The sequence below is a fragment of the Zootoca vivipara genome, chromosome 3 (assembly GCF_963506605.1).
Source record: "Zootoca vivipara chromosome 3, rZooViv1.1, whole genome shotgun sequence".
NCBI classification, from domain to species: Eukaryota; Metazoa; Chordata; class Lepidosauria; order Squamata; family Lacertidae; genus Zootoca; species Zootoca vivipara.
This window is the reverse complement of record NC_083278.1, coordinates 40,228,177-40,248,514: the sequence shown is the minus strand read 5'-3', so window position 1 is coordinate 40,248,514 and position 20,338 is coordinate 40,228,177. Positions and strand designations below refer to the sequence as shown.

General features: G+C 46.3%; 2 protein-coding genes across 2 annotated transcripts in view; one reads left to right on the top strand and one right to left on the bottom strand.

Moving 5' to 3' along the window:
- ZNF292 (zinc finger protein 292) overlaps window positions 1–1,611 on the bottom strand; it is a 35,540-nt gene extending 33,929 nt beyond the window's left edge. The window contains exon 1 of the mRNA XM_035109435.2: window positions 1,108–1,611. Coding sequence (XP_034965326.2) covers window positions 1,108–1,287 — 180 coding nt within the window. The 5' untranslated portion in view covers window positions 1,288–1,611. The remainder of the gene's footprint in view (window positions 1–1,107) is intronic.
- Window positions 1,612–6,319: 4,708 nt separating this feature from the next.
- CGA (glycoprotein hormones, alpha polypeptide) lies at window positions 6,320–17,824 on the top strand. The gene is made up of 4 exons (XM_035110706.2): window positions 6,320–6,360; window positions 9,708–9,814; window positions 16,252–16,445; window positions 17,351–17,824. Exons 2-4 carry the CDS (start codon window positions 9,715–9,717, stop codon window positions 17,432–17,434), a joined length of 378 nt encoding a protein of 125 aa, XP_034966597.1. The 5' UTR covers window positions 6,320–6,360; window positions 9,708–9,714; the 3' UTR covers window positions 17,435–17,824.
- The last annotated feature ends 2,514 nt before the right edge of the window (window positions 17,825–20,338 follow it).

The following is a 20,338-nucleotide window of genomic DNA, read 5'->3' as shown; positions in this document are numbered from 1 at the left end:
CATTAAGACCAAACTATGGCTAAGCAGCCAGAGTAAGACATTTCAACAGCATGCCACTTAGGTGAATGATACTTTAAAGTGACACGAGAACCAGGCCAATATGTTATTTTTGTGTGATTCTATCAAAAAGTATCTGTTTCAAACATGATTGTTTAAAGCAGTTCATGTCTTCAATTCAAATATGTACGTAAGTTTTGAACTAAGTGGATTTCTGGAATGACAGTTTCCCAGTCAACAAATTGGCTGAAATAGACATTTGCCCATCAAATGTCTTGTGGAAAGAGCAATAGTGTGCATCCTGAGCAAACACTACAAATACCATGTGGGGAATCTGTTTCTTTAGAGTCATCTGATTTAATTGACAAAATCCAAGGGCAGTTAGAAAGATCGTTCAACCACAACAACACTGGCTCAAAGATATTCCGGAAACCCTGGTCACTGGACTGACTCTTCCTATGCTCGTCTATGGGGGTAAAATATGATGGAAGCCTTACGACTAAGCCTCCCGGGACGCTACTGTGGGGCAGATGCGCGCTAGCTCCCCATGGGCAAGCTGATGGTTATATTGAAATATTTGTGGCATGAGGGGGAAATGGGGCAGGACTTCCTTCTCTCGCACCTGGAGCATGAGTTCTCGAGATACAACCGAGAGGGTGAGGAAGCCCCCATAGCCAGCCCCTTCCCTCGCTTCCTCCCTGTGGAACAAGCCACCCTTCCCCTCCCCTCTTTCACGCTCCTGCTTATTGCTGGGTCGGGGACGGGGCTCTCCGCCGCCGCCATCAGTAGACAAAGGCCCCTCCAGACCCGAGGCGGCGGCAGCAGCAGCAAAACAAAGGGGCCGAGTCGAAGAGGGAGCCGCGTGGGGGGTGGGGAGCTGCCGGGAAGACAGGTTGTGGGGGGAGGGGATTCCGGGCCCGCGATGAACTCCCCTCCCGGCGCAGGGGGGCGGGCCACTTAGGCTCTCCCGCTCCCTCCCTCGGAGCCAGTTTCAAGAAGGAGAGCACTCAGAGCAGCAGCGCGGCCCAGCTCCTTCCTGCTCCCGCTGCAGGAGGAGGAGGCAAGGAGAGAGAGGACCCTCCCGCCTGCCCGCCCCGGCCCCGTCCTGACCTGGCAGAGCTGCTGACAGTACTCGGCGGCCGCCTCCACGGCGGGCTCCCGGCTCTCCCGCAGCCCCGTCTCCAGCTCCAGCAGCCGCCCCTTCAAGCGCCGCATATCCAGAGGGAGGAGGCCGCTCTCGCCGCCAGGGCCGTGGCTGCCGCTGTCCTGCTCGGCCTCCTCGTCCGCCATCTTCGCACCCCGCTCCGTCGCGTACGCAGCCCCCCTCCCCCCACCCTACCACTACCAACCAACTGCCACCGCACTCGCGAGCCCTCCCTCAACGGCCCACCTACCCCCCTCTCCCCGCGCGCGCACCGTAAGGGGGTCACGTGATTACACAATACCACGTTCCGGGGAGGGGGAATCATGTGCTGGGATCGAAGGGGAGGAGAGTTCGAACAGGCAGTTCGCCCGCTCTTTACCCGTCCCCTTTCCTCCCCCCCCCGCATTCGCAGAGGGGCTGGGTAACGTGGGCTAGTCCTGTCACGTGCGACGGCCGGCGCGCGCCCAGTGGCACAGATCGCCTAGTGACGCGTCTCGCGGACTTTTTTTTTGCGGGGGTGGGAGGGAGACGGCAAGGAGGCAGGAACAGGACGTCAACCGAAGAAGTGTTTCAGTTTCGCTCGCGGTCTGCCTTGTTTAGAGCGGCTTCGCTCCCTTGCAGGAAGAGGCGGCGCCGCCGCCACCGCAGACTTCAACGGGCAGGCGGCGCGCTTTTTTCCCGTTTCCGTTTGCCGCTCTCATCTCCCTGGACACGCGCACCTGGCTGCAAAGTTTCTCGCCCCTCCGTTTGCGAGGGAGGCCAGGTGCTATGCAACTAGGAATCCAAAAACCGATGCGCATTTATTGCGAGCGGGCGAGTCAGCAACTTCCGAAACTGTTCGACACGACAGCTATTTAAGCTTTTGGGAAATTATTTTAAATACAAACTATCCTTTTAATAAAAAAACAAAATCCCGTCGAATTTATTTATTTATTTCCTTCCCGCCCTCCACCCTAAGGCAGGAGGGCCAACTTGAATAAAATGTTTTTTTTGGGGGGGGACAGGTAAGCCCCCCAATAGATCCCATGATGCAGCCCCTCCATACTATTTCGAATGGCAATGGTCATCAACTTTGGGGGGGGGATCTGGCCCTTTCAAATATTGTATTGGGGGGGGGCAAAGGGACCTCAGCCTGTAGTAGTTGGCTCCTATGCCTAAGGTCCCATAGCAGGTTACAGTATAAAAACACATTGAGAACAATTTTAACCTTGCAAAGGTGGGTCCTAAAAACATCCACCTTTGCAAATATAATCTTTGCTTTCTATAGGTATGCTGAATTTTGGAGCAGCATGTATAGGGGTGAGGTATTTAGCCTTTTATTTTAGCATATTCAAGGCTAATTTAGATTTAGAAAATGGTGTGAAGGAGAGGGGTTTTTAAACTGCCCTCCCCACATCTGCTTTTAGGTGGGAAAACAGTTGGGAGTTGTATGAATCCTATATTTGGGGGTGGCCCAGGACATTTTGTTACCCTGCAACACCATTCTTCATCCTGCAGAACCAGGGCCTGAGGATGTGACAACCTGCTTGAAGACAAGCGGCCATCCACCTACCACCTTGACCCTTGGCATTCTGGCTTCTTCAGGGGGTAGCCTGGGTGGGTCCAGAAAGTGATTAATGTTGAAGGAGGCAGTGGTGTGTCTCCTTGGTAAGAAGACTTCACTGGATCCAGAAGTGTTAAAATAACTATTGCCTGGTGGCAAATATCCCCCTTTGAGGCAAGGTGCTAGAAGGTGACGGTGGTCCAACTTCAGGAAGGAAACTAATTACTTGGATCTGTTCCAGTCTGGCTTCAGGCCTTGTCATGACACTCAAATTTCCTTGGTCACCCTGGGTGATGATATTTATCAGTTACAGGTAGGTAGCCGTGTTGGTCTGGCGTAGTCGAAACAAAATAAAAAATTTCCTTAGCGCCTTAGACTAAGTTTGTCATTGGTATGAGCTTTCGTGTGCATGCACACTTCAGATCAGATACTGAAGAAGTGTGCATGCATACGAAAGCTCATACCAATGACAAACTTAGTTGGTCTCTAAGGTGCTACTGGAAGATATTGGGGGTGGGAGATGGGGAGAGTGCAATGCTGCTCATTCTCAATCGGTTGGTTGCTTTTGATACTGTTGACCACAACAATAGCTTTTGATACTGTTGACCACAATAGCCTTCTGGAGCAAAAGTAGCTTTCTGGTTCACCAGAAACAGCCCCTTTTGGACATAACCTGGCCACTGTAATTCATTCTCTGGTAACTTACATACCGTACTTACGGTAGAATGATTTGGAAATGTCAAGTGTTTCAAAATGCAGCAGCCAGATTAGTGGCTGGGCTTCCACTTAGATCTCACATAACCCTTGTTTTAAAACTGCTGCATTGGTTGCCAGTTCATTTCCAGGCCTAGATCCAGATGCTCACATTAGTGTTTAAAGCCCTACAGACCCCCTCAGGGGGCAAAGGAGGCCCTATTGGTTGTTCCATTTCTCAGAAGCTGTAAAGTAAATAGTAGAGGTAGACTCTGCCTTGCAATATTACTTCTTTATCCCCATATATCTTTTATTTGGCCTTTATTGCATAGACTTTCTTTCATCAGTAAAAATATAAAAATATACAAGGTACATAAAAATGGTCTCTGCCCTGGCATTTTTACTGCAGCATTGTTTGTTCACAGATATATTTCCTTGTATTTTCCACCTAATTAATATTGGTAGCTGGAAGCCTTGAGAGGGAATTGAACTCCCCTGCTGTTCCATCACTGATTGCAAACTACAGGTATAGTGGCTGTTACAAGAATATTGATTTGAATGGGGTATTAACATACATTGAACAGGGAAAAACAAAATTACTTGGAGTGCAAATGAAAAACTAGAGGCGTAATAACATTTCTGATTCACAAGTGGATTTTTAGAAAAAAATGGGGGAAATAAATGATTCTAAAATTAAGTTTTTCTACGGTAGCAAAAGGAGTAACATAATGTTGCGAGTATAACCATTAGGTGCACTTCATGCAAAGTTAAACACTTTGAGTCCTGTTGATTTTTAAAGATGCATTAAACTCTCACTGAAATAAACAGAATATAAAAGTACTAAAAATTATTTTAACACAAACATCTGTCTTTAATATAATGCACACTTTATATAAGAATTCCATATGGTCTGAAATTATCTTAAAATACAGGTTTATTGTAACCTACAGAAAATATGCTTCCCTGCAATAGTGCTATCATGCTACCTTGCACTTCATTTTTAAAAAGTTGCCTTACGTTGCAACCTGTTAGGCCTCAAGGCCCCGGGGGGCGGGAGCTGGTTTGAAGAAGTGGCAATTACTAGAAGAGCAAACGGAATTATGGTAAGGTATGGTGCATCACAAAAGGCAAGGCAGTATCTTTTGCCAGGACCCTGGACAGATCACGAAGGCAAACATCAGCTGGAACTCGCCCAAAGAGACCTATTGTTTCTGAAACCTGCTGTGACCTTTTCAAGATGCCATGATTTTCACCTGCTGTTAACCTCACCCCTTCAGAAAAGCTGTGTTTCATAAAGGCCGATTGCCTGAACCTGCAACCGCTGGAAACTATGGTGAGGTCTCTGTGTGGGGGTCTTCTGTGTCTGAGGTGTCAGGTAAAGTCAAGCCCTCAGGTCTAGAAGGTTCTGGAGTGTGGGATGATGGATCCCTCTTCCCCTTCTGAGATGGAGATGGGGAGATTGAGGCTAGAGACATGACACAGCCTGACACAAAAATTTTGGGACTTAACATGAATAGAACTATGTACAGTGGTACCTCTGGTTAAGAACGTAATTTGTTCTGGAGGTCCATTCTTAACCTGAAACTGTTCTTAATCTGAAGCACAACTTTAGCTAATGGGGCCTCCTGCTGCTGCCACGTCGTCAGAGCACGATTTCTGTTCTCATCCTGAAGCAAAGTTCTTAACCTGAGGTACTATTTCTGGGTTAGCAGACTTTGTAACCTGAAGCGTTTGTAACCTGAGGTACCACTGTACTAAATATAAATAGGTTTGAGTAATTTACTTGCACTACTTGTATAATGCTTTCACATAAATAGTGGCTTGAACCCTGTGTGTAGCTTTCCACTCATAATACTGTAATCTCCCACCCACAGAAGTGAGGAAAGGCAGTTCCCTCCTGCAGCTCTATTTGGCCAACTCTGCAACAATGTGAGAGGTGATGGAGGATGCTGCAGGGGGAAGGAGGAATTGGTGATAATTGCTTCCCCTTCTGTCAGAGACAACCTCTGGACCACCAGCCATTCCATGAATGAAATGAATATGAAATGAAAATGTTGCAATATGAATCAAATAGGGTGAGTGCAAAAAGGATGATTTGAAACCGCATTATTTTCCATCATTTTAGCATCATAAAATCACAGAATTGTAGAGTTGAAAGGGACCCTGAGAGTCACCTAGTCCAAACCCCTGCAATGCAAAAATATGCAAGTGGCTCACATGGTGATCGAACCACAACCTTGGCTAAATTATCAGCACCGTGCTCTAACCAACTGAGCTATTCCCTCCTATTTTGTTATTTTCTAGTTTTCTTTTTCTTTTTAAATAATATTTTATTGATTTTCCAAAAATAACAAAAAATAAAAACAACAATGCAACAACAAAACAAATTGACTTTCCTCCAATCCCTTGGTTCTATTATTTATCAAGATACTGCAGGTCCATTGTTAAAATTTTAAATGTTATTTTCTAGTTTTCAACTCTTAATATAACGTTGCAAAGGGGAAAGAGACTACAGGGAATGAACATTCTCCCCCTGTGCCATTTTAGAAGCTGGTAGGAAATCTGGTCAAGTCGCTGCAGTCTTTGTTGTTTTTTTAATGGCTGCAATTACTGAAAATGGCAGTAAACTGTAGTTGACAATGCAAGAGAAAACTAAACGGTAAACATTGTTGATTTTTGTGCCCACCATCTGACCTTACTTTAATATTACAATGCAGAAAGTGATCTGTTTAAGAGTCAAGGAAGAGATAACATCAGTATGGCGGAATAGTAATTACATCAAGCAATAGTTGGCCAATGAGCAGACATCACAGTTGATCCATTGGCTTAGATCTAGGTGGAAGATACGACCAAATTTCCTGGTATAAAAGAAAAACACAGGGTTTATTCCGTCTCAGCGTCGAAAGACAAGCCACCGCTAAGTTTCCTAACCCTATTTTTTTCAGACCCTTAATCAACTGGCCTCAGCTGGAAAAGAAGAAGGGTAATGTTATTTGTTTAAATGGTTTAGATTTGTTTATTAATTTGAAATCTAATATAATCTCTTTTCTTTAAAGCTGACTCTTTGTAAAAGGACCAAGTACTGTGATTCTCTTCATAGACTGAGGCTGCAATCCTATATTCACTTACTTGGGGGTAAACTCCACAGAACTCAGTAGTGCCTACTTGTGAGTAACATGGATTAAGGGTTGTTTTGCAAGATACATTGGGATCATTAGATGAAGACACAAAAATGCGTCAGCCAAAAGGTGATCAGCTCTTTGTGCGCAATGTATCTCAGTCTCTGAAATGGAAGCATGGCTTAGATAAAAACTTGAAGCTGATAATTCTTGCTTTTTTTAAAAAAACAAACAAACCAAAAACCCAAATGTTGTGTTTGCTGTTGCAGGGGTATATCATGTTACTGTTTTGAGGATGGTGTTGGTAGGGAGAACTCTCTCCAGGGATAGGCATAATGCAGGTAGAGCTACATGCAGCTCTTCATTTGGATTCTCTTGCGCAGCTTATGCCACATAACCCTGAGTACATCAGTGGCCACGCAGTCTTCTCATGCTTTGGATCCAAAGAGTAGCCTTGTGCAAAGAGAAGGCATCTTTCCCCCCATAACAATAAAAAAAGGGAAAAGAGGGCCTCTGATTTCTGCTGATTCCCTTTTCCCGTTTGCAGCCTTATACTGCATTGCACACAATTCTGGTGAGTCCCCTGGCTTTCAGGAGCAGGTTGTTTGTTTGTTTGGTTTTGGTGAGGGGCAAAAGGCTGCAACGGGAACGGGGTGAGAAAGCCCTGTTGTACCTGGAGTTCTTTTGATACAAGCCATAGTTCTCTGGATCAGGGAAAGAGATCAGAAAAAGCAACTTTGGATGGATAGTGGCTAGTAAGTAACAATCCCCTTGGGCTACTTCACACATTATGTTTTGCATCTAAACTTGTAAAGTGTGAATGCAACAAACTTATGCATCAAACTGGTTGGGCATTGGTTGCAACTATATTTCAAGGTTAAAAACAACAACAGCCTGTGTTACTTAAATATGTTGGAAATGGCTCCACCAGTGAGTATTTACTAAGAAAGCAATACATATACTTTCTCAAAATTATCCAGTTTAGATCTCTGATACTGCATTAGCAGGGAAGGATCTGCTAATTTCTCATTTTTCACAGTCTTAAATTGGATTCTCCATATTCCTGCAGCAATTTTTCTTTTTAAAAAATCCACATTAGAATTCGAAAGCACTTTAGTGTGAATTTTTCTTGATAAACAATTTTTATGTTGTTTTGACTAATGCACACATCTTTGCAAGCAATTTCTATTGATATATATATATTTGCATATTATTTCCACTAATATATTTATTTTTATGCACCCTTCTACCTAAAATATGCATTTTTGGTAAACATTGGTTTGTTGGAAAAACTGCCTTGCAAAATTCAAGTAAGTGCGAATTTCAAAGGATGGCTATGTTTTAGTTCTCATTGTTTTAAAAAGTGTGAGTCTGGTAAGTCCAGCTTTAAATGTAAACTTAATAGAATTGTGCTCCATCCCTATACTACATTTATAAAATTAAGGGAGAAAAATGGCTATTACCTTAATACATTTTCTTCCTGGATTATTTCTGCAAAGGCTTGCAGTGCAACCCTGCACAAGTCTAGTCAGTCAGAAAACCCATTGTGTTCAGTGTGTCCTACTCCATGGTAAGTGTGCATAGGACTGCAGCCTAAGGCAGTCCTCTCATTTTAAATGCCAATTTACTAGAAAGTGTCACATAAATATAACAGACTCATCCACATTATTATTTTATAACAAAATTATAAAAACAACAAAATTGTGTTTGATAATATAATATAATGCTAATATTATATTAATTTAATTCCTTTGGATGATTTGCTTGTCAGTTGCCCTTTCCTTTGTACATGGCCTAAACAGCCATGTACAATGTCTGATTGCATTCTTTGTGTTGCATTGTTATTTCTGGAATGTAGTTTTTCTGTTATTTGTTTTCTGTTTAGAATAAATATGTCCATACTCTCTTATAAGCTGCTTAGGGCCAGCTCCAGCATAGTGCTTTTACACTCAGGAAGTGTGATTCTCATAGAGAAAGATGCATGGAAATTTTTATTTCTAGTTGTCTCATGCACCTAGTGATATTGTTGACACTTTTTTCCTCTGAAGATCTGGCTCCCATACCTTTTTTTTGTGGCATGCATGTCTGCTGAGCTTTTGCCCAATCGTGCATCAATGCCCCATTATGCATGCAGAATGACCTTTTGTGGGGTTTTTTTGGATCCTAGCTAAATATTTTGGCAGATTTTGCAGGGAGCATTCATGAGCAGGGTGCTAGATTGTAGCTTGTTCCTGATCACAGGTCTTCCTTGTAAAATCTACTGGAAAGGGATACCATGTTTTTATCTATTTTACTCAGTCTAGAGGCTTATACCAAAGTATTCCCATGGACAGGGGGAAATGTTAAATTTAACTATTGCTTAGCATCACTTCATGTGTTTCAGAGATACTGGGCACGTGCCTATATATCAAGTTTATGCAAGGTATTCCTCATAAGAAGTGAGAGCCGTACATACTCTCTGTGCTGCATCTGTCTATGAAGTGAGATAGTTGTTTGGCTCTTGGTCCACACCCAATATGGGTACAATTTTATTTTTTTAAACCACTTGTGAACACAGCTCTCATATGTTACAGGAAACTGCTCAGATAACTTCTGTAATGATACCAGTCCTATAAAACATAGTCTACATGAGCCAATAGGGTGTTTTGGCTAACATAGGTTTATGTAAGCCAAGCCATGTGGAGTGCCTTAGTAAACCACCCTTTGGTTCAGGAGTGGCTAGCTCACAAAACACTAGCCACTTCTGAGCTCGTGGGTGTTGTACTTAGTTTCAGATGTGGCTGGTCTGTAGCTCCCTGAACATTCATCATGCTAACTGGGACCGATTTGAGTTGGGATCCAACAACATCTGAAAGGCACCTTATCCTTATTCTACAAACACCCCAAGTTTTGACCCAAGTGACAACATTGTTATGATGCATCTTTACTCATTTAGCCTGTAAGTTAAAACTGCATGGTAAATTCAAGATGCTAACCACACGTTTACCCCATATTACATTCAGAGATCAGAATCCAATTAAGTCACTAGTCTCTTGAGGCTGCAGCACCACCAACAATCCTACAGCTCTGCACCTTGTCCATGGGTAGAATTTAAGAATACGATTAAAGCTGTGTTCCTAAGCTACTTTCAACTGGAATCAACTGGATGTATTTCCAAATAAACATGCTTACGACTAGAGGGGAAATGCTTTGTTTTTCCTCTCTTTTGCAGGAGGGCCATGGTGTTCTATGGGAAGTATGCTGCTGTTGCTTTTGCTATATTGTCTGTATCACTGAATATTCTACATTCAGTGCCGGAGCGAGAGTTCATCACTCCAGGTGAGATATATTAAATATTTCAATTTTTTAAAAAGCAGACAGTGATCATCTGTGCACCATGAATAGAAATGACATTTCCTGGCATGGGAAATTGTGAAATAAGAAAGAAAAGAGAAGTGTAATGGAAGTGGTCCCTTCTGCTGCACTTTAACAGAAGTTGCAAAATCTTTTCTCTCTCTCTTTTTTGTTAAAACTATTTGGCAGCTTGCTGGATTGCATCATTGCATTTAAAACTTTACAAAGAGGAATACTTAAGTATACTTACCTATACTGAGTAAATGTGCCAAAGGTAGGGCTGTGTGCCACTGCTTTCTTTTCTATACTTTCAGTATCTTCAGTTTTTTATTCTAAAAGTTTATGAACAGTGACTATTTATTCAACAAGTCTGTTAGGTTTGGTTTCTCAGAAAATAAGTGTGGGCATTTTGGCAGTTCAGCTTCATTTTGTATCGCTGTAAAAGAAGAGAGTGAGTTAAAAGTCTGTCACGACTATTAGGATTGTTGTTGTTGTATAGTCGTTTAGTCGTGTCCGACTCTTCGTGACCCCATGGACCATAGCACGCCAGGCACTCCTGTCTTGCACTGCCTCACGCAGTTTGGTCAAACTCATGTTTGTAGCTTCGAGAACACTGTCCAACCATCTCGTCCTCTGTCGTCCCCTTCTCCTAGTGTCCCCAATCTTTCCCAACATCAGGGTCTTTTCTAAGGATTCTTCTCTTCTCATGAGGTGGCCAAAGTACTGGAGCCTCAGCTTCACGACCTGTCCTTCCAGTGAGCACTCAGGGCTGATTTCCTTAAGAATGGATAGATTTGATCTTCTTGCAGTCCATGGGACTCCCAAGAGTCTCCTCCAGCACCATAATTCAAAAGCATCAATTATTCGGCGATCAGCCTTCTTTATGGTCCAGCTCTCACTTCCATACATCACTACTGGGAAAACCATAGCTTTAACTATACGGACCTTTGTAGGCAAGGTGATGTCTCTGCTTTTTAAGATGCTGACTAGGTTTGTCATTGCTTTTCTCCCAAGAAGCAGGCGTCTTTTAATTTTGTGACTGCTGTCACCATCTGCAGTGATCAAGGAGCCCAAGAAAGTAAAATCTCTCACTGCCTCCATTTCTTCCCCTACTATTTGCCAGGAGGTGTATTAGGATACAGTCTAGGATACAGTCTAGCTATTTGCATTAAGAGGATGGATCAGAATAGCCGAATTGATTGCTAAAAGAAAAGTGTTCACATAATGAAAAGACAAAATTCAAACTGATTCCTGGATATTTGTATCATTGAACCAGTTGCACCTATTTCCTCCATATGAGCCCCACAGTGCCTTAAGAAGTTCTTCAGAAGTCCTCCTTCTGATATCCCTGATACAATGGGTAGTGACTAGAGGAAAATTGGCTTTTTCCTTTTGTGGCACCCTTATCATTGAATACTCTGACAAGGGAGGCTCACAGCACTTCCTGGCTCTGAGATGATATCACAGTGGGTGCCAAGACCTTTTCATTCTCTCAGGCATTTTAATGGTGTGTTTTATGTCCAGTGACTGCTTTTTGTGCTGCTTTTTTGTCCATTCTTAATTTTATTTGGTGTGTGTGTTAGTTGCATTTTGATTATCTTTGTATGATTCTATTTATTGGGAATTGCCCTGGGGAAGATATTCAAAGCGAATGATATAAATGATTGCTATAAAACAAAATGCAGCCAAGGAAAAAGTGGCACAGGTATGAAATGAAGGTATAAAGAAATCAGTATACATAGGGTACATTGTTTCAGATTAGTTGTATTTGTAAATAATACGCATTGCAATTAATGCAAATAAAATTTTAAAAAAGATGAAAAATGAGTGGATATGGCATTAACTAAATAACTTTAACACTAACAGTGCTTTTTGGGGGGCGTGGCTTTCCACACAATATTTTTGATTGAGTTATTTCTTAAAGCAGTATTATCTGTCAGCATCTCCAAATGTGGGAAATGAAGAGCTGCAGCTGTTTAAGCTTCCCTGATACCAAAAGTTGATTTACAGTGGTGCCTCGCTTAACGAATGCTCTGTAAGATGAATTTTTTGCTAGACGAATGGATTTTGCGATCGGAGGTTGCCTCGCAAGACGACGAGGTTTTCTATGGCCGCCGCTTCGTCTTGCGAAGCGTGGCCATAGAAAAACAAACCTCCGACTGCAAAGTCCAGCGTGCAGTGAAAAATTGCCAGGGCTTTTTGCCGCCTGCCTTCCCCTTGGCTTGGGGAAGGCAGGCGCAGCCCCACACCGCCGCACTTCGGCTCCGGGGTTCAGAGCCGAAGTGCGGCGGTGCGGGGGCTGCAAAGTCAAGTAGTTGTGTGCCAGGCGGCTAGGGGAAAGCAGCCCCCACACTGCCGCACTTCGGCTCCGTCCCCCAGAGCTGAAGTGCAGCGGTGTGGGGGCTTTTCACTTTCACACCACTGGGCTTCAGCTCCAGGCTTTTTGCCGCCTGCCTTCCCCTTGGCTTGGGGAAGGCAGGCTGTGAAACGCCGCCGCACCGCCGCACTTCGGCTCTGTCGGGCGGGGGGAGAGAGAAGCGGAGGATCGGATCAGTCCTCCGTTTCTCCCTCCCCCCGCCCGACAGATCCAGCATTTGGCTCCATCGGGCGGGGGGAGAGAAGAGCGGAGGATCGGATCGGTCCTCCGTTTCTACCTCCCCCCGCCCAACAGATCCGGCATTTGGCTCCGTCGGTGGGGGGAGAGAGAAGCGGAGGATCGGATCGGTCCTCCGTTTCTCCCTCCCCCCGCCCGACAGATCCGGCATTTGGCTCGGTTGGGCGGGGGGAGAGAGAAGCGGAGGATCAGATCGGTCCTCCGTTTCTCCCTCCCCTCGCCCGACAGATCCGGCATTTGGCTCGGTCGGGCGGGGGGAGAGAGAAGCGGAGGATCGGATCGGTCCTCCGTTTCTCCCTCAACCCGCCCGACAGATCCGGCATTTGGCTCCGTCGGGGGGGGGGAGAGAAGCGGAGGATCAGATCGGTCCTATGTTTCTCCCTCCCCCCGCCCGACAGATCCGGCATTTGGCTCCATCGGGCGGGGGGAGAGAGAAGCGGAGGATCGGATCGGTCCTCCATTCCCCCCCCCCGCCCGACAGATCTGGCATTTGGCTCCGTTGGGCGGGGGGAGAGAGAAGCGGAGGATCGGATCGGTCCTCCGTTTCTCCCTCCCCCCCCGCCCGGCAGATCCGGCAGATCCGGCATTTGGCTCCGTCTGGCGGGGGGAGAGAGAAGCGGAGGATCGGATCGGTCCTCCGTTTCTCCCTCCCCCCGCCTCACAGACCCGCCATTTGGCTCCGTCGGGCGGGGGGAGAGAGAAGCGGAGGATCGGATCGGAGGATCGGATCGGTCCTCCGTTTCTCCCTCCCCCCGCCTGACAGACCCGCCATTTGGCTCCGTCGGGCGGGGGGAGAGAGAAGCGGAGGATCGGATCGGTCCTCCGTTTCTCCCTCCCCCCGCCTGACAGACCCGCCATTTGGCTCCGTCGGGCAGGGGGAGAGAGAAGCGGAGGATCGGATCGGAGGATCGGATCGGTCCTCCGTTTCTCCCTCAACCCGCCCGACAGATCCGGCATTTGGCTCCGTCGGGCGGGGGGAGAGAGAAGCGGAGGATCGGATCGGTCCTCCGTTTCTCTCCCCCACCCGACAGATCCGGCATTTGGCTCTGTCAGGCGGGGGGAGAGAGAAGCGGAGGATCGGATCGGAGGATCGGATCGGTCCTCCGTTTCTCCCTCAACCCGCCCGACAGATCCGGCATCTGGCTCGGTCGGGCAGGGAGAGAGAGAAGCGGAGGATCGGATCGGTCCTCCGTTTCTCCCTCCCCCCGCCCGACAGATCCGGCATTTGGCTCCGTCGGGCGGGGGGAGAGAGAAGCGGAGGATCGGATCGGTCCTCTGTTTCTCCCTCCCCCCGCCCAGCAGATCCGGCAGATCCGGCATCTGGCTCCGTCGGGCAGGGAGAGAGAGAAGCGGAGGATCGGATCGGTCCTCCGTTTCTCCCTCCCCCGCCCGACAGATCCGGCATTCGGCTCCGTCGGGCGGGGGGAGAGAGAAGCGGAGGATCGGATCGGTCCTCCGTTTCTCCCCCCCACCCGACAGATCTGGCATTTGGCTCCGTCGGGCGGGGGGAGAGAGAAGCGGAGGATCGGATCGGTCCTTTGTTTCTCCCTCCCCCCGCCCGGCAGATCTGGCATTTGGCTCCGTCTGGCGGGGGGAGAGAGAAGTGGAGGATCGGATCAATCCTCAGTTTCTCCCTCCCCCCCGCCCAACAGATCCGGCATTTGGCTCCGTCGGGCAGGGGGAGAGACAAGCGGAGGATCGGATCGGTCCTCCGTTTCTCCCTTCCCCCGCCCGACAGATCTGGAATTTGGCTCCGTCGGGTGGGGGGAGAGAGAAGCGGAGGATCGGATCAGTCCTCCGTTTTTCCCCCGCCCGACAGATCCAGCATTTGGCTCCGTCGGGCGGGGGGAGAGAGAAGCGGAGGATCAGATCGGTCCCCCGTTTCTCCCTCCCCACGCCCAACAGATCCGGCATTTGGCTCCGTCGGGTGGGGGGAGAGAGAAGCGGAGGATTGGATCGGTCCTCCGTTTCTCCCTCCCCCCCGCCCGACAGATCCGGCATTTGGCTCCGTCTGGCGGGGGTTGAGAGAAGCGGAGGATCGGATCGGTCCTCCGTTTCTCCCTCCCCCTGCCCGACAGATCCGGCATTTGGCTCCGTCGGGTGGGGGGAGAGAGAAGCAGAGGATCGGATCAGTCCTCCGTTTCCCCCCCGCCCGACAGATCCAGCATTTGGCTCCGTCTGGCGGGGGGAGAGAGAAGCGGAGGATCAGATCGGTCCTCCGTTTCTCCCTCCCCCCGCCCGACAGACCCACCATTTGGCTCCGTCGGGCGGGGGGAGAGAGAAGCGGAGGATCGGATCGGAGGATCGGATCGGATCGGATCGGTCCTCCGTTTCTCCCTCAACCCGCCCAACAGATCCGGCATTTGGCTCCATCGGGCGGGGGGAGAGAGAAGCGGAGGATCGGATCAGTCCTCCGTTTCTCCCTCCCCCCCGCCCGGCAGATCCGGCAGATCCGACATTTGGCTCCGTCTGGCGGGGGGAGAGAGAAGCGGAGGATCAGATCGGTCCTCCGTTTCTCCCTCCCCCCACCTGACAGACCCGCCATTTGGCTCCGTCGGGCGGGGGGAGAGAGAAGCGGAGGATCGGATCGGAGGATCGGATCGGATCGGTCCTCCGTTTCTCCCCCCCCGCCCGACAGATCCGGCATTTGGCTCCGTCGGGCAGGGGTTGAGAGAAGCGGAGGATCGGATCGGTCCTCCGTTTCTCCCTCCCCCCGCCCGACAGATCCGGCATTTGGCTCCGTCGGGCAGGGGTTGAGAGAAGCGGAGGATCGGATCGGTCCTCCGTTTCTCCCTCCCCCCGCCCGACAAGCCGTGGCAAGCAGCGCCCTCCGATCTTCGTGTGACAGGCGGTGGGGAAGGCAGGCAGGCAAGAGAGCAAGCACCTGCCTCCCTGCCTTCCCCGCCACCAGTCCCCCGGAGCCCATAGGAACGCATTGATTAAGTTTCAATGCATTCCTATGGGGAACCAGGATTCGCTAGACGAAAAATTCGTTACCCGAATTGACCCGTGGAACAAATTAATTTCGTCTAGCGAGGCACCAATGTACTATGTTACTTGTTAATAATCTGATTAACAGATGACCTCTATATTCTGCCATATTCATAAACATGCATTTAATTGCCCACTTGACTTGTGCTTTTTGAATACCTTAGTGTTTTTGGTGCCCTGTATGTGATGAATTCTTTGAAATGGCATTTCTTTTTCTGAAAATATGCTGCATGTTCAAGGAGTGAGATTGCATGTTCTGTCTTGAAAACCCTACTTCAGAGCACCTTGTTAGTGGCTCCCTGTGAATTTTTCACAGTTTTTGCCTTAGCTACATTTTGGTCCATGAAGTCATTTAAGCTAATGGCACCATAAGTGGGGAGTGGGGTTTCCTTTGGGTCTTGAGGTGGTGATCAGTTTAAGCAAGCCTTAGCTAAGTCCAAAACATTTGATAGAAAGAGGGCCAAGATCAAAAAGTTTATCTCATTTCCTGTAGACTAGGGCTGGAGGACTTGTGGCCCTCCAGATGTTGTTGGGATGCAATTCCCATTAGTCCCATCCACCATGGCCAGTGGTAAGAGATTATGGGAATTGTAGTCCAATCAATATCTGGAAGGCTCCCATGTCTTGTTGTAGACCATTTTGTCTTCAAAGTTAAATGTGAATTTAGCCATTCATGAATTGATGGCGCACAATGGGAAGCCCATCCTACCAGTTCAGCTCAAGATTGGAATGCAGCCTAGCCCGTCATATGTTGGAATGTGAAGTACAAGAACAGTACAAACATCTAAATATATTCTTTTTTGTGTGTATCTGAAAGGCTGCCCTGAATGTAGACTAAGCTTGAACGTGCGCATGACGGAGCACCTGTTCAATGGGCGACCTATTTATCAGTGTGCAGGATGCTGTTTCTCAAGGGCTTATCCCACTCCCATGAGATCTAAGAAGACAATGCCGGTCCCAAAGAACATCACATCAGAAGCAACATGCTGTGTGGCAAGAGCCTTCAAACAGGTAATGAGGCTACTAAGCACCTACCTATGGAATATGTGTTTGTTACCCTTCCTCCTCACCCTGGAATAATATTGGAATCCTCAGGCATGCTTGAAGATTGTGCCTGAAAGTTGGAACTCTAAGTCCACAGTCTGCTCTCCGACTTATTTAAGGTCTCTTATAAATCCAGATGGCTCCAACCCTTACATAGCAATATCAGATCTATTGGTATTGACTTTCAACTCTTGTATAATTCAAGTGAGCAATATATGTATCACAACATTCAAACCAGATTAAGGGTGGGTGAGCAGGAGAATTCTTCACACTATCTTGTAGCTGGCTTTTGAATGTACCCTCAACCTCATTTCTGCAAAGGTTAAGTTAGTGATGTGTTGCAACTACATTACAACATATTTGCCCTGTAGATTAGCAGCTGCTGTTCAAGAAATGCTAGTGAAAAATCTTTTTTGAGCATATGGAACTAATTGCATTTGGGGGCGGGGTGTTCCTTAGGATTCTATCTACTTATAACTGCCAATGAAAATGATAGCAGAGTGAGTCTAGATAATAATTCTCAGTGTTTATTTTCATTAATTCATATATATATATATATATATATATATATATATATATATATATAAGAGAGAGAGAGAGAGAGAGAGAGAGAGAGAGAGAGAGAGAGAGAGAGAGAGAGAGAGTAGAGTATCAAAATGGTGTACAATTAAAACAGTACCATAAACTTCATTACAACAAATCACAATATAGAAGAAGAAATTGCATAAGAAACAGTGTTGCCAACTCTACATAGCTTTTATTTAAGTGAGAAAATAAAGCTTTAAGATGTTCTTTGCACAAAGGCTCTGACTTTTTTACAATGAATGAATGAATGTATAATTTTATTTTATTTTTTCTTTTCTTTTCTCAAGGCTCCCATTCCAAATCATGAACACACAAAGATAGAGAATCACACAGACTGTCACTGCAGTACTTGCTACTATCATAAATCTTAAGACCTTGGTGAATGGACTGCCGATGACAACGAATGATTTTATTTTATTTGCTTTCATAGCAGTATTGTATATGATCATAACTTTTCTGATTGATCTTACCTACTATGATATATTCCCTGCTGTTATGTTTCCTCTTTACTTCATCACACATTGAGTGAAACAGACAAATATGTTTCATTATTTCTCCTAGAAACCAAATATAGAATTTTGCATGACAACCAAAGTCTTGTTTATTTTGTACGTAAGGTGTGAATTAATGTATAACTGTCTTCTCTGAGAAAGAGGATGCTATACTAATTTGAAATAATTTCTCACTCCATCTGCAGAGAAATATGTTGCATTCTTTTCTTTTAAAAATAAGACAGTTAAATATATTAGGATTTGTGGATTATCTTCTTCCCCTGTTTAAGAACTGAATAACATTGTTTCAGTGCTAGGCATAGAAAAGAATGATTCTCACCACATGAAAAAATGCCAATTAAAAAAAAGCTTCAAAATAATTTTCAAGTTTCTCTTATAACCAATTATACTTTGAGTTTGGGTATGGGTATTGCCATTTCAGAAACGTTTTGTATTTTCAACAGATGCTTGAACCTTACACCTGAGAAAGTAGATTGTTGTATATGAAAGTTCACACTACAATAAGACTCTAGGGAAATCTCAAATGGACCAGAGGGCTGAAACCCATGCTCAGCAAATACCTATGCTACATTCCCATATGCCAACACATCTGACTTAGGAAAACCATTGGCCTCAGCAGTTTTCAAATTGCCATGAGTGATGTAGGGGTTCCATGGGATATGAGGGTATGATAGCACCTCAGGACATTACATTTGACACTCCTCCAGTATCCTATAACAAACTGACCCAGACCCTGTGATCATCATCTGAGGCTCTTCTTCGTGTTCCTCCTCCATGAAAAGGCCTAGAACAGTGATGGCGAACCTATGACACGCGTGTCAGCACTGACACGTATAGCCATTTTTGGTGACACACAGCTGCATACTGAGACCTTACTTCCACCCGGCAGTGGAATGCCACAGGCGACACATCTCGGGGGGGCCTTGTGGTCTTCCGGCGAGGGAAGATGGCGGTCGACAGGGAGCCACGGAGCTCCTGAAAGTGACCAGCGCTGCAGGAGCTGCCGGGCGGGCTCCTGAGCCACCGAAACCGCCACCGCCTGGACACTGGTGGCCACCAGTGCAGCAACCGGGGAGCTCCCGGACCCCACCCCCACCCCGCGAACCTGACGGCCGGCCTTTTTTTAAAAGGGGAAACAATTATACATTTTTGTTACTTGAACTATAAATATCGTGAAATTATGTTTTTTTCTCGAAGTGACACACCCCCTGAGTTATGCTCGGTTTTTTTTGGCAAATTTTGACACACCAAGCTCAAAAGGTTGCCCACCACTGGCCTAGAAGGAAGCAACACAAAGGGCTTTTCTGCAGTGGCTCCCATCTTGTGGTGTGCTCTCTCCAGGGAGGCTCGCCTGGCACATTCGTTAGATATCTTCAGACACTAGGCAAAGGCATTCTTCTCCTAGGCTATGGCCTTTTAAAATGGGGTGAAGGGTAGGTATATTTTTTGTTTGTTACTATGTTATGAAGGGTGATATGGAAAATAAATAAAATAATAATAATAAATAATTGACTTTGAGAAACAGTTGCACCCAAACAGTCCTATTTAAGAACTCCCCTGTCGCATACTGTGCATCTTGCTACACTGAAACACCAGGTCAGCATAGGTAGCTGCGAATTCAAACCTGTTGTTCTCTTAACATAATCCTGGGGTATAAGATATAACACAGAGATGGGGAAAAACTAATATCACACAATACTGCTTCCATTGCATTGAAATATACAGTGTGATAAAATGTGTGCGATAAAGGGATACTATATAATATCTCTTAAAAAGCTAAAAAGGTAAAGGACCCCTGGACAGTTAAGTCCAGTCAAAGGCGACTATGGGGTTGTGAGGCTCATCTCGCTTTCAGGACAAGGGAGCCGGTGTTTGTCCACAGACAGCTTTCTGAGTCATGTGGCCAGCATGACTAAACCGCTTCTGGAGCAACGGACCATCGTAACAGAAGCCAGAGCGCACGGAAACACTGTTTACCTTCCTGCCACAGCAGTACCTATCTACTTGCACTGGCGTGCTTTTGAACTGCTGGGTTGGCAGGAGCTGGGACAGAGCAATGGTGCTCACTCCGTTGCGGGGATTCGAACCACCAACCTTCTGATCAGCAAGCCCAAGAGGCTCAGTGGTTTAGACCACAGTGCCACCCACGCCCCTCTGGAAAAGCTATACCACCCCTAACTCCTGTTTTATTTTACAACTCATTTCTCATATGAAAAATCCAAGTTTTCAACCTTGAGAGGAAGGAACTCATCCTCCCATACCTAATAATATTGTTTTTCTAGCTTACTGGCTTTATCCTGAGGGTTTGGATCTGCTGATTGCACCCAACTATCTCTAACCCAGAGCCTCTTTGCTGCTGCCCAGTTCTGCGTCTCCACTTACCTGTCATCTACCTGGATGTCTCATCATTATCATTTCAAACTCAGTATGTCCAAGGCTGAACTACTTGTCCTGCCACCCACGCCTTCCTGTTGACAACATCAGCATCCACCATGATGACAAGGCACACAGCCTTGGCATTTGCTGTGCCATTGATTCTTATCTCCTCTTTCCTCTCTGATTCCAATTAGGGCAGATTGAGTCCCTTCTCCCTGTACAGCACTGCAAAATATCATCCTTCTCTTCCCAGCTAAAACAGTAGTTCACATTCTCAATATGTGATGCCCTTCTTCTGAGGCTAACCTATATACAAGAAAAGAATTGTCGTCCTTACTGTTGGAGTTCCTTATGGTCTTCCTCTCCCTTATTTCTCAGTTTTTATTT

Coding starts and splice junctions, on each gene's coding strand:
- CGA (XM_035110706.2), top strand. CDS start 9,715: ATGGTGTTCTATGGGAAGTATGCTGCTGTTGCTTTTGCTATATTGTCT. Junction 9,815..16,251: donor GCGAGAGTTCATCACTCCAG/GTGAGATATATT, acceptor TGTATCTGAAAG/GCTGCCCTGAATGTAGACTA. Junction 16,446..17,350: donor TGGCAAGAGCCTTCAAACAG/GTAATGAGGCTA, acceptor TCTTTTCTCAAG/GCTCCCATTCCAAATCATGA.